Raw genomic sequence first — 17,174 nt, forward strand, 5'->3', positions numbered from 1 at the left:
ATCTGTACCCAGTCGCACAACGGATACACCTAACACTCTGCATTCCACACGTGCAAACGCGCCAGCAGAACTAATAAACACGCCAAGATCGCCAGGAGTTTCCACCCCAGAATAAATAAAGTTAAGTGAGAAATTATTACAACAGTTGCGCCTCACAACGTCACATCATTGAGTTTATGTAAGGAAACTGTATTCTTTAAGGACGTAGTATTACTATCTTATGTTAATTATTCACATTAAAATGGATAGGCCAAGAATTGTTTCCGGACAGGAAGAACCAACGAACCATTAAATTCAGATCTACCCGCCAGTGTTGGACATTCGTCACGATCGTCCATCGACCAGAACCAAGCAACTTCTTCGAGAGATATCGTCTCCAAACTGGCTCATACTACGAATGTTTGCGCCAGCCAGTCAGGGGCCGGTATCTCCGTCCACGCTGCTTTAGCTTTAAGTGTCATTTTGTAACAGCGACTTTGACAAAGCAATTAATCTTCCCGGATGATTTCGTGGGAGACAACCCTTTTTGCCTGTATGTCTTTAATTTAGGAATTATTTTTTATAGTAAACAACACATGCAGAATTTAAATTCGGGGTTGTAATTCGTTGACTCCGTATTTTGACAGAAAACAGCATGTTTTAGGAACGCGAGGCTGGTTGGGCCGTTCCTTCGTGTGCTCCCCATCCCCGGGTGATCACCGGTTTTTAGCCTGGCGACGTGTCGCAATCCACCCACCATTTTACAAACAGCTGGTGCGTCTCTTCAAGCCCCAGACAAGCGTGTCTCGCCGTTTTCCACTCCAGAATCCGTCCTCGCGTCGTTTCATATCGCACCTACCCCACCTGACAATAAACTTGCTTTCTCATGTACTTGTCCATTTCATTATGACATTTACTTACAATGATGAGCTAAAACATTATGACCACGTCCTTAACAGCATGTTGGGCCATCTATGTAACTCAGTAGAGCATCGACTGTATGTGGCGTGACCTCTACAAGTCCTTGGTCGGTTTCCAGAGCTGTTTAACACCAGATGTCTCTGCACGGGGCAGTGTTTTTGGATGCGGCTCTGGCACCCAAAAGCGTCCCTGGTACACTCCAACGGGTTCATATCTCGGGTATCTGGCGGCTAAACAACTGTGCGAGTTCGCTATCAATCTTCGACCACTGTAGCACAATGCTGTCTTGTGATATGGACAGTTAACCTGCTGAAAGATGTCATCGCCTCGGGGAAGACATCAAGGCGATCCACAATAATGCCCCCACGCAGATCCTCTATGACCTGATTCCTTTTCCCCATCTGCTCCTATTCCTCGAACATATCCGCATACTCTACACCTCCCGCCGCCTTGATCCCCCTCATCCCCTGGTTGCTCCTCTCCTCTCCAACCCCCGCCCTCTGCTGCGCCTTCACTGTTGTGTCCCCCCTACCCTCCATCTCTACACCCTTCATCTCCTTTCCCAGGGCGGCTTCCGTCAAATTCCCCTCCCGGATGATGCCCTCTCTCCCTCCATTTATCCCTCCTATCAACTCTGATCCTCACCTCCCCTCCTTTCCTCTGTCCTTTCCCCAGGCTCCCTCTTCCCCCTCCCTTCCATCCTGTTTTTTCCTCACCTACCCTCTCTCTGCCTCCCTTCTCCCCTCCCCATGTCCTTTGCATTCCCCTCCTCTGCCTTTCCCCACTCCCTCTCGCGTCTGCCCAGCCCCCCCCCCCCCTTTCCGAGTCCTCGTCCTCCGTCGGCATTACCCCCCACTTCGTTTTACCTCTCCTTTCCCCTTTTCTTTCCCATAATCTGTCCAGGTTCCCCCCATCTGCCCTTGGCTGTGGTGTGTCATATTTATGGCAACTTTTTAGTGCACTGTTCAAATGAGTGTTCAGTGTTGTGCGTCTTTTCCAAAGTGTTGCGAACAGAAATCATGCTGTCGCTAGGAGTGTTTTTTTATATCTATTGCGAACAGATACCAGACTGTCTATTTATTATTTTACCTGTCTGCTTCCTGTGTATTTTATTAGCATCGCCAACCCTTTGTTTTATGTTTTAAGTTCCACAATTTTCCGCCATTTTACCATTTAAGTCACCGATTTTATCGCCTGCTTTTATTATTTACTATCTTAATTATTTTTTTTTTAATTCTGTAGGCTGAAGAGCGGCATACTAAGCTGCTGCCAGCCCACCCCCTTCAGGGGGAATCGAATCTCAATGAAGGGAAAAAACACAATAATGTTCACATAGTAAATACTTGTTATGGTATGGTCCCATGGTATGGTATGGTATTAGCACTGGTCCCATGGAAGCCCAGACAAATGTTCCCCATAGCATAAAACTGCCCCCATCAGAATGTGTGCTGTAGTTCAACCGTTCACGTTGAGTATTTGGACATGACAATCGGCCTGGTGTAAGAAACGTGATTCATCCCACTGTAACTCGATTCTGGTCTTGTGACACATGCCGGCCGCTTTGGCCGAGGCGTTCTTAGCGCTTCAGTCCGGAATTGCGCGACTGTTACGGTCGCAGGTTCGATTGTTGTCTCGGGCATGGATGTGTGTGATGTCCTTAGGTTAGTTATGTTTAAGTAGTTCTAAGTTCTAGGGGACTGATGACCTCAGATGTTAAGTCCCACAGTGCTCAGAGCCATTTGAGCCATTTAGCCTTGTGACATGGACAGTTAACATGCTGAAAGATGCCATCCTCATCAGGGAAGACCATAAGAATGAAAGAATGCAGGTAACTCACAATAATGTTCACACAGTCTATAAGTGTTTGGTACCTTCGATTACTACCACAGCTCCCATGGAAGCCCAGATGAACGACTTCCACAGCATAGAACTGCCTCCATCGGTCTGCGTCTGTGGTGTGGTGCGTGTTTCGAGCAATCGTTCACTTGGGTGAAATATATGAACACGACCATCCACCTGGCATAAGAAATGTGAATCATGCGACTAGGCGACAGGTTTGCATTGACCCACGATCAAGTCGGGGATCCTTTGACCACAGCAATTGAAAATGGTGTTGTCGTGTCAACGTGGGAATACAAAGGGATCATCTGCTGCGCAGCCCCATGTTCAACAATGCGCCCTTAAGAGTATGATCCGAAAGACTTGTGTCTGTACCAGCGTTGTAATACCGCCAGGTCTAGCACAGAACCCCGCCCATCCTACTTTACATAGCGTCCAATTTTTCAGCCTTCACGTTCTGTGATGAGGACTACTCGTGGTTTCACCATCTTTCAGCGACTTTCCGGAGATGTTAACGATAGTAGCACAGCAACAGCCGACTAGCTTCGCCGTTTCCAAGACGCTCGTTCCCAGGTGTCCAGGCATAACATTCTGTCCTTGATCAGAATAGCTTGTGTCAGAGTGATTACCCATTTGTGGCTTGTATCGTCACTAGAACGATTTTCCATTCGTACCTGCACCACTTATAAATATTTCCTACTGCGTCACATATCCACGACGTCACCAGGCAACATTCAGTCTATTGGTGGACAGTGGCCATATTGTTTTGGTCCATCAGGGTATACAGATTTTAAAAAAAGTTTTTGAAGTTATGGAGTGAATATATTCTTTGAAATCTGTATCTGGAGCAAGCTGTAAAGGAAACTGAGGACAAAATCGGAAAATGAATTGAACTTCGCAGAGAAGAAATAAACCTTTCAAGTTTGCCAATGGTATTGTAAATCTGTCATCGCCGGCAAAAGAACTTGCAAGATAAGTTGAATGGAATGTAACCTGTAGTGCATAAAAAGAAGATAAATGAAAGTAAAGGAAGCGCAATGTGTAGTCAAATTAAATCAGGGGTTGCTGAGGGAATCAGATTAAGACGTGAAAGAATGAATGTTGGAGATGAGTCTTGGCAAAGGCAGTAAGGAGCACATACGTAAAGAGGAACTAAAATGCAGACTGGCAACAACAAGAAAAGCTTTTCTGAAAGATTTAAATTTGTTACCTCTGAATATAAATACACTCCTGGAAATTGAAATAAGAACACCGTGAATTCATTGTCCCAGGAAGGGGAAACTTTATTGACACATTCCTGGGGTCAGATACATCACATGATCACACTGACAGAACCACAGGCACATAGACACAGGCAACAGAGCATGCACAATGTCGGCACTAGTACAGTGTATATCCACCTTTCGCAGCAATCCAGGCTGCTATTCTCCCATGGAGACGATCGTAGAGATGCTGGATGTAGTCCTGTGGAACGGCTTGCCATGCCATTTCCACCTGGCGCCTCAGTTGGACCAGCGTTCGTGCTGGACGTGCAGACCGCGTGAGACGACGCTTCATCCAGTCCCAAACATGCTCAATGGGGGACAGATCCGGAGATCTTGCTGGCCAGGGTAGTTGACTTACACCTTCTAGAGCACGTTGGGTGGCACGGGATACATGCGGACGTGCATTGTCCTGTTGGAACAGCAAGTTCCCTTGCCGGTCTAGTAATGGTAGAACGATGGGTTCGATGACGGTTTGGATGTACCGTGCACTATTCAGTGTCCCCTCGACGATCACCAGTGGTGTACGGCCAGTGTAGGAGATCGCTCCCCACACCATGATGCCGGGTGTTGGCCCTGTGTGCCTCGGTCGTATGCAGTCCTGATTGTGGCGCTCACCTGCACGGCGCCAAACACGCATACGACCATCATTGGCACCAAGGCAGAAGCGACTCTCATCGCTGAAGACGACACGTCTCCATTCGTCCCTCCATTCACGCCTGTCGCGACACCACTGGAGGCGGGCTGCACGATGTTGGGGCGTGAGCGGAAGACGGCCTAACGGTGTGCGGGGCCGTAGCCCAGCTTCATGGAGACAGTTGCGAATGATGTTCGCCGATACCCCAGGAGCAACAGTGTCCCTAATTTGCTGGGAAGTGGCGGTGCGGTCCCCTACGGCACTGCGTAGGATCCTACGGTCTTGGCGTGCATCCGTGCGTCGCTGCGGTCCGGTCCCAGGTCGACGGGCACGTGCACCTTCCGCCAACCACTGGCGACAACATCGATGTACTGTGGAGACCTCACGCCCCACGTGTTGAGCAATTCGGCGGTACGTCCACCCGGCCTCCCGCATGCCCACTATACGCCCTCGCTCAAAGTCCATCAACTGCACATACGGTTCACGTCCACGCTGTCGCGGCATGCTACCAGTGTTAAAGACTGCGATGGAGCTCCGTATGCCACGGCAAACTGGCTGACACTGACGGCGGCGGTGCACAAATGCTGCGCAGCTAGCGCCGTTGGACGGCCAACACCGCGGTTCCTGGTGTGTCCGCTGTGCCGTGTGTGTGATCATTGCTTGTACAGCCCTCTCGCAGTGTCCGGAGCAAGTATGGTGGGTCTGAAACACCGGTGTCAATGTGTTCTGTTTTCCATTTCCAGGAGTGTATTAGTGCTGCGAAGTCCTATCCGAAAGAAAGTATATGTCTTGACTATAGCCTTGCGTGGAAGTGGAAGATTAACAATAAACAATTCAGACAAGAAGCTTTTTTACAATGGTAAAGCCGACAACTAATGAGGAAGTAGTGAACTAGAAAGAATAGTTGGTACAATTCATCTATAACATGGGATCTGCTGATAGAAGACATCTCGAGGCACCAAAGAATTTTTAATTTGGTAATGTAGGGAAGAGTCGGGGATAAAAATTGTAGAACATGAGTATAATAAGCAGATTCAGATGTATGTCTGTTACAACGGTTACGCAGATATGAAGAAGTTTGTACAGGACAGACTAACGTGGAGAACTGCTCCAGAATGGTGCCGGGTGCGGTGGCCGAGCGGTTCTAGGCGCTTCAGTACGAAACCGCGCGACAGCTATGGTCGCAGGTTCGAATCCTGCCTCGGGCATAGATGTGTGTGATGTCCTTAGGTTAGTTAGGTTTAAGTAGTTCTAAGTTCTAGGGGACTGAGGACCTCAGATGTGAAGTCCATAGTGCTCAGAGCCATTCGTTCCAGAATGGACTTCGAACGACAACAACAACAACGTAACAACGACAGGAACAACACCGACAGTCACAATCTGACTCTTAGGATAAGTGCTATCGGTGTAATCATAAAGTATCGACACTGCTTTAGTTTTATTTTTGCCCTTGCGAGATATTTCGTTACTTTGACATAGGCTTATTTCACTCTCAATTGGGGTCAGATCGCAGCTGTGATTGCAACACGACCGTTCGCTGATGACAGCTAAATCTGACGCACTAACAGCGTTTTCGAAATGACATGTAAACAAAGCTGCTGATGTTGAAAATTTCATGCAGATTGTGCATATGATTGAAGACAAATCGTCACTTATTGTTTTCCGTTAGTCCGCTGAACAACACGATGAACGTGTTCAGTACTGCCGTCAGTGTTGGAAACTTATGTGCATAGACAATAATGAAATATTTATATTTTATGTAAAAAATATCGACATGACACATCCATGTCATTTTGTCTACATACGAACAACACTGATACATTTCCTCTAGATATCAGTCTATTAGAATTCTTTCTTCTACATATTTTTGCATGCTGTAAATAAACACCTAAATACGCTGTCACCGATTATAATTATAACGAAGATTCATTACACATTTCTGGTTTAACATTATTCTGACAGATTCTATCCTGCGTGGTGTTAAGGTAGTGAATAAACCTTCTGCACATTTGGAGTGTGGAATGCGAGAATTACCGGCAGTAACATGCCGAACTCGTATGACAGTTCCACTAGTTATTTTTTTTTTTTTTCAGTTTGTAAATGTGTACAGGAGGTGACAGTCCGGGGGCGTAGCATATGGAGGGCGGGGACTTACCCAGCATCTGCTCGGCGGTGAAGGCGCGCACGTCGACGGCGCACGCCCAGAGGCTGCAGCAGGCCAGAACCCAGCTGAGGCGCATGTTGGGCCGTATGAGCCGAGTCTCTAGTGGCGTCCTCTGCTCCCCTGTCCTGTGTTGTCGCGTCGTATCCTAGGCCTTAGGCGGAGGGTGGCAGGTGGACTCTAGCGTCTAGCGCGTGCCCGGCATCGCGACTACTGTGCAGCGGACACTGGCCGAGTCTCCCACGTTGTGAACTCGCGGCTGTCACTGCGGGCCGCGCTCAGCTGTGACGTGGCGAGGCGGAAGGCGCACGGCGTGAGGCGCGTGGGGCGGTCAGAGCCGGACTGCCCGGCCGCCGCTGCTGCCGGAGCGTCACACCCCCACCCCCACCCACCGCCCCCGCAAAGCACGGCCGCGCCCGGAGCATCGATCGCCGCGACGCCAGTGGCACTGCCTGCCGCTAGGGGCGCCGCTGTCGCGAGGCGCCTCGCCCATTCATGAAAATCTCCGACGCCCGTTCTCACTACCTCTCTAGTGCGGGGGAAGGGGTGGGAGCGGGACAGGCGTTGTGAAGAAAAGGGTTCACAGAGATCTACTTTGCATAACTGAGAACGTGAATTTCGACTATTTAATGCTATTTTGTCTAAAACTGACATGGTGAGACCGTGGCTGTGTACAATTAATGTAGGTTAATTCTTACAAAGAAGAAAAATGCAACCAGCCACTATTAATATTGGTATTTATTTAGGTAACTAGCGCCGTTACCGGTTTCGAACTGCCAAGTTCATCATCAGACGGCTGTTCACATGAGTTTCAAGATACACTTTACATTATCGTCCGTTTTTGCTTTTTATTATTATTTGCTTTTTATTATTATTATTCCACTGTGGCGAAGTATTTTTGGTGTGTTGTTGCCCTACGGTAGAAAACAGTGTTAGAAGCCCACTATGTGAAAATAACTAACCTCCAAACGATGAAATACAGCGTAAATAAATATGTGAAGTTAAGTGGTTATGGTACTCACATATTTATTTACGCTGTATTACGTGGGATAAAAAAATCGAAAACGGACGATCTTGAAAATCATATGAACAGCCGTCTGATGATGAACTTGCCAGTTCGAAACTGGTAACGGCGCTATTTACCTAAATAAATAGCAGTATTAATAGTGGCTGGTTGCTGTTTTCTTCTTTGTAAGAATTAACCTACATCGATTATTTAAATCCAAAAGTACCCGTTGTACTTTCAAACTTAACGAAAGTAACCGTATTAGAGTTTGGCAACAAACATCAAAAGAACGCATACACGAAATTCCCGCCAATAACGTGAATCATTAAGAAAACGACTATAATTTTGTTCAGTTATAGTTCTAAGAACTAAATAGACTCGCATTTCGCAGTGAGAACCTCGTAATATGACTTCTTATTGAATGTAAAAAAAAATTACGTCGTTGACAGCTGTCAAAATCAAACATTACCCCGATAGTGTGCCTCTAACCAATAGCGACCGCGCAGCTTTGCTATGATTTGTCGGCGACCGGAATCTAATGGCGGACGCCACAATTTACGTGTGACAACACACTAAAACAAACATGTAAATGTACCCGATGAAAACTCTACGCACATATACGGAAACACACCTTCCAAAAGAACACGCAAAACCACATGCAGTGACAGCTACAATAAGATAAAGAAGAAAGATGGAGGTAGAAAATAGCGATAACTATTGTTTATGGTGTCAACAGTGTCAACACAAAAGTGTAACAGACTTAATTGAAATTACATTTATTTCCAAAGAAAGCATGTACGACGAAAATTTTGTCACAAGAGAACAAGAAATTACTACACAGAATTCTTTGAGTACTTACACGTATAGAGCGCTTGACGTTGCAGCTTGTCTTTTTCTAGACGATGCATCGTTACGTCAACGGCAGCTTGTTGGTGCTAGCAACGCAATGATTATGACTCCATTAGTCACGAAACTGCTATGTCTAAATCCTCTTGATTGGTGTAGGCTTCACCATGCAATACTGTTATCCTCCTCTACGTTTCTGTGGTAACAGGCTGGTCGGAAGTAATTGTTGTTGCGTAGATCTAGTTTTGTATATGCGCGATTACAACGTTCCATATACACATGTTTCTGTTTTTAGCGTTTCGTATACAGTTTTTGAAACACCCGCTGATCTTGATATTACAGTCCGTACACCTGTAGCAATCACGATCGCGAATTTACAGTTCTGGCGAAACCAGTTTGCAAGTCTCCACGGCGACAGTTCATGCTTCAGCGCGAGCGGCAGCTTATTAACGAGCACACGAGGTAGTAGCTCCGAGGTCTATTAATTGTGCAGTTCGTTTAGCTGTAAACAGTTCAGTTCTCACAAAGACTATCAAGGTCTATTCGCGAAAGCATTGTCACTGCTGTTTGTAGTACTATATGAAACTCGCTGCACTCAAGCAGTGTAACATATTGTTTCACTACCTCCACACTGAAATTTAGTTAAGTCGTGACCGGAAAATAAGAAGGCGACCATGAATTTTCGTGTGATCCCGTCCAGCACGAGTATACAAGATAAACCGCACGCACGCCACGACACTGCACACCTTCCCACTGATTTCACTGTCCGACTGCCACATCGATACCCTCTCGCATCACAGTTCATACAATAGTGCTGCATATTGCACCGCATTACATATATGCATTACAAAGAAAAATGAACCATGTATTGCAATTTTTGCATACTCAGTTAAAAGGAGAATCATGTAGCAATATAAATCAAACAAAAGACAGTAACATTTCATATTACAGAACAAAAACCTAAATAATATTCTAGAGAATCGAGAACATACATACAGAGAAAAAGGAAACAAAAGAAAAGAAGAAAAGGAAAAAAAACTATCTTTGAATATTAGCAATGTCTTCACAAGCTCCTCCGACATCACCTACCACCTTCCCTTTTCTTCAAATGTCTACGCATCCCTCCAGCGGTTGAGATATTCCTTGACTTCCGAAAAGCATTTGACTCAGCATCACACCTGTGCTTTTACGACTGTATATGGTATGGAGAGTATATGTTATATGGTATCGAGAGAAATATCTGATAGGACTGAAGATTTCTTGTTAGCGAGGACGCGGAGTAAACGGAGAGTCATCGACAGAAGGAGAAGTATAGTCAAGGTCGGGGACCTTGTTGTTCATGTTGTGTATGAATGACCTGCCGGACAATATTATGAGTAACATTAGATTTTTAGCAGATGGAACAGGTTATTGATGTTGTTGTTGTTGTCGTCGTTTTAAGTTCGAAGATTGCTTTGATGCAGCTCTCCACGGTACTCTATCCTGTGCAAGCCTCTTGATCTGTAAGTAACTACTGCAGCCTACATCCTTCCGAATCCGCTCACCGTATTCACCACTTGGCCTACCTCTGCGACAGCAACGTCCAATCTTATAGCTTACCTGGGCCACATCGGAAGAGGACGAGTGTTTTTGAGCCGCACACGACCTACTTAACACTAATAATAATTGCTGAGGAAAAAAATACATTTAATTAATTTATGACTCTCTATTCTAAAAAAAAAGGAAGACAGACTGAATTTGACATTTTGTATACGAGATTTCAGTACTTTCTTAACTTTACATAAACGGAATTTTTATGGGTTTTCTTATCGATCTTATGATAGATGCTCAGTTCTTAGGCCGCTGCGGTACTTGCCTTCGGCTGCCTGTGTACGACCTTTACCCCCTACCACCCAACCTTCCCTTCAATACTAAATTTGTGATCCCTTGATTTTTCAAAATCTGTCCTGTCAAACGATTCCTTCTTTTAGCCAAGTTGTGCCACAGATTTCTTGTCTCCCCAATTCTGTTCAGTACCTCCTCTTTAGTTGCGCGATCTACTCACCTAATCTTCAGCATTCTTCTGTAGCAGCATATTTCAAAAGTTTCTGTTCTTTCTTGTAACTGTTTATCGTCCATTCTACACTTCAGACAAGTGCCTTCACAAAAGACTTCCAAAATACTTGAATCTGTATTCAATGTTCAGAAACTGTGTGACTTCATAAGATCAGTGTTAGGACGAAAGGGAGCGTTAGAATGATTAATGAAAGCAAACAATGATCATTTAGAGTCGTTTATGAAAAACAAAAAAGACAGAATAGGAGGGTCAGAGTTAGAGATGAAAACCAATACTGATAACATAGAGTCAGTTATGAAAGCTATCAGTGACATTTCAAAAAGTGAGACGAAAACCAGTAGGGGGACAATTAGGTCCCACATTAAGAAAATATGGAATCAAGAATTGAGCGGGGGGGGGGGGGGTAAAGGGGTTAGAATCAACCCTGAAAACGAAGGGAATAGTGATCATTTGGAGCAGATTATAAATCCAAGTAAGACCTCATGGAAACAGAAATCCCCGAGTTAAACAAATCAGTTAGTAGAAGGTACGAAAGGTATGAATTCCAGAGCAGGCATAGTCGACAATAGAGTCATAATTTTAGAAAATAAGTTTTTCAACGAAAGTGCAGAGCAAAGAAAGGACATCGAAGAATTAAATTCTGAGGAGATCGGACTTGGGGAGCCAAGTTAGGGGCTTACCTCCATTGTAACTATGTAAAACGTACTTATTGAAATTCTGCGTTGTGTGATAACGCAGTGCAGTGAATCAACCAGAAGAGTTTAGTTGGCGCCTGTAAATCGAAAAGAAAGGCTGCGCTAGCACACAGACATGTCTAAACAAGTTTGTCCATCCTCTAGTTTCTGCCGGACTCCTCCGCCCCGAGTATGGGGTGGCAAGAGAACCACACATTCGGGGTGGACTTTCTGGCCGATTTGGGGGAGATAAGGGCCGCCACAAGGGGAGGGACTCTCCATTCCCGCCCGTCACATTTACCACTCAACCGAATGAGAGTGCTCACAGTATTTCCACTTCCTGCTGCTGACCGAACATCGTTAAGTTTACGTGTCGGTTGTTCCTTATGGGAGACTCCGACCTTGTATGTCAACACAACTGTGCAGTCTGAAGCCACTCTTATACGGCCATAATGTTTTTGTATGATTGTGAATTATTTAAGAATAACCATTTGAAAGGAATAAGTAATGTTCCAAGAACTTCTAGGCGTAAGAAGTTATAGTTACGCCAACTTCTGTTTTGTATAAATCTATAAATAGTCGATATATTAATGTCTCGCTCTCTTTTGTCGTTCAGTCATTTTATCTCCGCTCATCTTATCTAAAGTTGTCTGTTTTGTGTTAGCTCGTGTGAAGGCTTGTAACTTGTAATTGTGGAAATGTATAATGTGGAAGTATTCAAATCTTTAATTTCAGAAGTACCTTCCATCTTATTTGAAAGTAATTACCTTCGTGAAATGGAAAACTTTTATTATTAAAAAAACTGATGATTTTTTAAGTGAGATACAGAGCTTCAGTGGATAGGAGTAAATTCAAAGTTGGAACTGTGAGAACTTTAATTGTTTTCGATAGCTATACTGCACAGCGCAGCCTCGTCATTTTTTCATGAAATCGAACCTAAGTTAACATAGGCAAAGGATCTTTGATTGCCAGCATTAATGAACACTGACTTTATAGCAACTTGCAAAAATAACTTTTGACATGAATTTAACTTACTTGCTAGAGTAGGATAGGACTTGCTTAAATATTATCGTCTTTGCTCATTGATTAATCGCGTCCACACTCTGGCCCCAGACTCCACAGTTTCCTCACGCTTGACTCAATTCCTATCGTTCGGACTACTCGTATGGCTGTTCAACAAAGACGAGCGGAGGAATAAAGGTGACGCAGTGGCTAATGTGAGTGGTGAACTAACACACTTACAGCCAGCGCACTTCCCATTTAGGCGCTGCAGGGTCGTGTTGTTCTGTGCGCCCCACACTGTCATGAGTTGTTTCCTGACAGCGCGCGAATGCGGCGATCGCCTTTGTACGAGTCTTATCGGTAGTTTTAACAGCGAACCAGTGACTTTTTCAATAATTCCAACACCAAGGAAGATGCACCGAAAACTGGGCGGATTACAGTACACAACAGCTGCTTTGCATCTGGGATGTGATGATATATCAATTAGTATGTAATTTGATGTATAGGATTCGAAAATTTCTTTTAAACTACTGTTCTTTTATGCAGATGTCTAACTGTTATTTCATTTTATTTTGTTTTTGGATACAGAGTGCTAGAAGATCTACAAATCGTCTCCGGATGGCAGGTGTGACAGAGAAGTGGCAAAGAAAAGAAGATCATCGTTGTCACATTTTTCGAATATCAAAGAAGAATTAAGTTGATAATATGTGTGAACTAATTTAGACCTTCTATTTCTTTCATGTCTATATGTACATTTTACACAGTTTGAGGCAAGGGAAATCTACAGCGCTTAATTTTATTTTCTCGTGCTCCGTAAAACGTGTAATACTGAAATTTATGCCCAAGTCATTCAATAACAAATTTTCTTTGTTAAATTTTGCCATTGTGAATGTAAGTACAAGATGTCTAATTCCACAACATTTCATCCTTAACGGCGTGTGCTGCTTTTCATTGTCCTGCCAGAATTCCTGAGTAAATTTTGTTCCCTTTTTTTCAAATCGTAATTATTCAAAATACTTTTTAATTTGCGTTGATGTTATTGTGAAAATAGGCAATATTCCTAAAATGACTATACAGAAAGACAGTAACGTAGATATGAACGTTGAACAGAATGAGTTTGCTGAGATGTAAGTTGATAGTGCACGAGTTTCGTAACCGGATGTGGAATCGCGTTCTGAAACTGATACAGGTATTATGATAGATAATTCACTGTATGAAAATGACGCTCACTTACATGATATTTCACGTACTGCCATTCATCAATCTGATGATAATGTTTTACGTGTAGTAAAAGTTCCGATGGGCGATATTTCACGTGAAACGAACATACATATAGGCTCAACCAGCTGATCTCATTGCTTTATTGCTGCAAGAGTTTAAGGCAATGTGGGACGACACAACCGCCCAACTTGAGAACCGACCAAATAATTACAAAACCACTCCAAAGAATTACAAAGCCTATCCAAATAAGAGCAACGACAGCATAATGATTTGAAAAAAGAATCTAGTAACACAGAGAAATCGACTGCTAATTTCAACAGATTGTCAGTACAGTACGATACTATAACAAATAATGAGTTTTTGCAGTGAGCTATACACAAAGCTGTAGAAACTAATGATAAATTAAATTCAGAACTAGAGCGTGTCGTAGATGAAACGGTCACAACCACTATGTACTGCTAATTTCAACAGATTGTCAGTACAGTACGATACTATAGCAAATACTGAGTTTTGTGCAGTGAGCTATACACAAAGATGTAGAAATTAATGATAAATTGAATTCAGAACTAGAGCGTGTCGTAGATGAAACGGTCACAACCACTATGTCCGAACGAGACAACGCTGGCAAATTGGTAAAAATCCGAATCACAACAAATAAAAGTTACTTTAAATAAAGATCTGCCAGCATGGGGTGATCAAGTAACCGCCAAAATCACGATCCTATAACAGGAACCGCCTGCGGCCAAGGGCGTGATCCAAAGTACCCTCCAACAGTCAGTTAAGAATGTGATTATTACGCCAGTCCTACTGCATGAAATCACACAGCATACGAGAACGACACAAATTCTAATAAGTTATCGCCAGCTCGTCTACCATATGAATTAACGACTGCACAATCGCTTTCTCTCGTTTTACTTGAAGAAAGTTTAATTCAGCGCTCAGCGCAAGCAATCCCAGGTCTTTACGCAAAGGTGGCGCGGCCAAGTTACAGTGGCGAATTACAGTTCTAGCCAGCCTTATAGTTGTCGTACAGTCTATCGCACATCATCCACATCATCCGAGTGTGGCGCGGAGCATGCTGACCAGCATGCGCGGAAACAGAAACGTAAACATAAAAGAAAGTATAATTACCGGTTCCACCCTCGTTACCAGGGAAACGGGGGCGACCTATTCTATAGAAATAAACACCACGGTCGCTGAGATTTGTGTAATGCCAGCCACAACCGAGTGAAAAAAATACTCAAATAAAAAATAATCAGATGCGCCAAGGTCCCCCTGACAATCGGACACCCATAACCAAGCTGTGACAAATTCCTTTAAATCTCCTTCAGCCCTCCGATGAGGGTCGTATCACTGGGTGGGGGCAAACAAGACAATCACGTCAGTCTCTTAAGGTATAATGATTGTAATGATGTCAGAGTTGAGTTCACTATGTATCAGCCTCTGCAGACTAAACAAACACGAGTTTTAGTGCATCCGCAATACATGCCATAGTAGGAAATATTCCCACCAAAACAGTTTTAGACACGGGCGCATCTATTTATGTTTTATCCCAAAACTTGTTTAAAAAGAGACTAAGGAGGCAGACAAAGTGCCAACCTACCCGGTACAAAATTGTCGTGTTGTTGGAGCTCTAGGTACAAAGTCGCAACCTGTCAATTGGCAGATACAAGAAAAAATTGTCGTTGAAAATGGAGTGACCTTATGCTCGTTCATCTTGGCGTTGATTGCTTGCTCGGCATGGAATTTTTCCAAGAAAAGGATTTAAAATTAGACTTTTCTATGGGTCGTGCTACTTATACATCGGGGGAAAGGATATTGACGTAGTTTAAATCCAAATGGCTCCAAGCACTACGTGACTTAACATCTGAGGTCATCAGTCCCCTAGGCTTAGAACTACTTAAACCTAACTAACCTAAGAACATCACACACATCCCTGCCCGAGGCAGGATCCGAACCTGCGGCCGTAGCAGCAGCGCGGTGCCAGTCTGAAGCGCCTAGAACCGCTCGGCCACAGCGGCCGGCGAAGTAGAGTTAATATAAACCCCAGTGGAATAAGGTAAATACTGCCAGGGAATTAAAGTAAAAATTTTAGAGGCGATGAATGTATCTGAAGATTGTTTCACTATGGCGAAATTGACAATATACAAGATAAGGTACTCAACAGGAATTAGATTTAAGAAACATACTTTTGAAGCGCTTCCGTGTTTTTGAGAACAATAATAAATATGTATTTTTACTCCATGGAAATACCACACGAACCATTTTGCCATAACCTTACTCCATTCTGTGAACGAAAAGAGGGGCTGTCGATCGAGAACACTTCAATGGAAAGTAATTGAATCATCCCATATACCGTACTGTAGTCCATTATTATCAAGAAATAAACCTATTGGCCAAGCATGCCCCGTACTGGATGCCTGTGCTATTAATAAAATAATTGTACCACTCTGAACGCAACCAGGAGATCTAGAAGAGCAATTACAAAAAGTTCATGCAGTATTATGTTTGACTAACCTATATCTCCATTATTTCTATTGGCAGGTCTTATTTTCATTTGGGTCAAGAAAATACACAGCTTTTGTCCATGCTGGCAGAAATTATCAGTTTTGTGTTTTACCGTTTGGACCTAACGTGAGTTCTGGTGCATTTATTATTGCACTGGATGCAATTCTCGGACCATACCTCCTAGATAAAGTAAAACTATATGTTGATGACATCTTGACTTCAACTGCTACTTAGGAAGAAAACCTTGACTTTTTTGACCGAACATTACGTAAATTTTCAGAGGCTGGAGTCGCAGTTAACTTGCAGAAATAAATTTTTGGTCGTGAGGAAATAAACTTTTTTAGTCATGTCATATCTCCCATAGGAATAACACTTGATCGTGATTAGATAAGTACATTGAAAAATTGTCCAGGTCCAAACAAAAAATGACAGTTGAAAGCTTTTCTTGGGCTTCGTTTGTATTTTTCTTCGTTTATTTCCTGGACAGTTACTTAATAGTACAGCATTGATGAGACTCTTAAAAAAGAGTGCCACATGGTACTGGTCAGAAAAATGTCAAGCAGATTTCGATGCAATAAAGAATGTTTTAGTAAATTCTGAAATCCTATGTCATCCTGACGAGAATGTAGATTTTTGCGTTGCTAAAGACTCGTCCTTTTCGGGAATTGGTGCACGTCTATTTCAAATACCTGAAAAGGACGGAAAGACTGAAGTTAATATGATTATTTTTGCTATTACCACCCTTTCAGAATGTAAACGTGGATATTATGTTGCTGAGTAGAAGCTCTGGCCATAATAAGGGCGTTTAAGAAGTTTAGCTACCAAATTTATGGAAAAATTTAGGTATTTTCTGACCACCACACACTGAGCTTTCTGTTAACTTGTAGGCTACTACATCCTAGGATTATGAGGTGGAAGCTTTTCTACAGGAATATGTTTTCGAGATAATGCGGGTAAAACGTAACAACAATTTTATAGCTGACGGTTTTGTCGCGTCTACCGCAAGGGTTGACTGATCTTTGGGATTTAACAGGACAAATAACTGACAGAATTTTGTCATTG

At 43.5% G+C, this 17,174-nt stretch overlaps 1 protein-coding gene across 3 annotated transcripts in view; it reads right to left on the bottom strand.

The window, feature by feature from the left end:
- LOC124794790 (neural proliferation differentiation and control protein 1) overlaps nt 1–17,174 on the bottom strand; it is a 1,027,601-nt gene that overhangs the window by 853,435 nt on the left and 156,992 nt on the right. Inside the window, exon 1 of one of the 3 annotated variants that reach the window (XM_047258440.1) lies at nt 6,794–7,128. The exons of the other annotated variants lie outside the window; for them this stretch is intronic. Coding sequence (XP_047114396.1) covers nt 6,794–6,878 — 85 coding nt within the window. The 5' untranslated portion in view covers nt 6,879–7,128. Of the gene's footprint in view, nt 1–6,793; nt 7,129–17,174 lie in introns of those variants that run through there. 3 annotated transcript variants of the gene reach the window in all.

Source organism: Schistocerca piceifrons, chromosome 4 (genome assembly GCF_021461385.2).
Source record: "Schistocerca piceifrons isolate TAMUIC-IGC-003096 chromosome 4, iqSchPice1.1, whole genome shotgun sequence".
NCBI lineage: Eukaryota > Metazoa > Arthropoda > Insecta > Orthoptera > Acrididae > Schistocerca > Schistocerca piceifrons.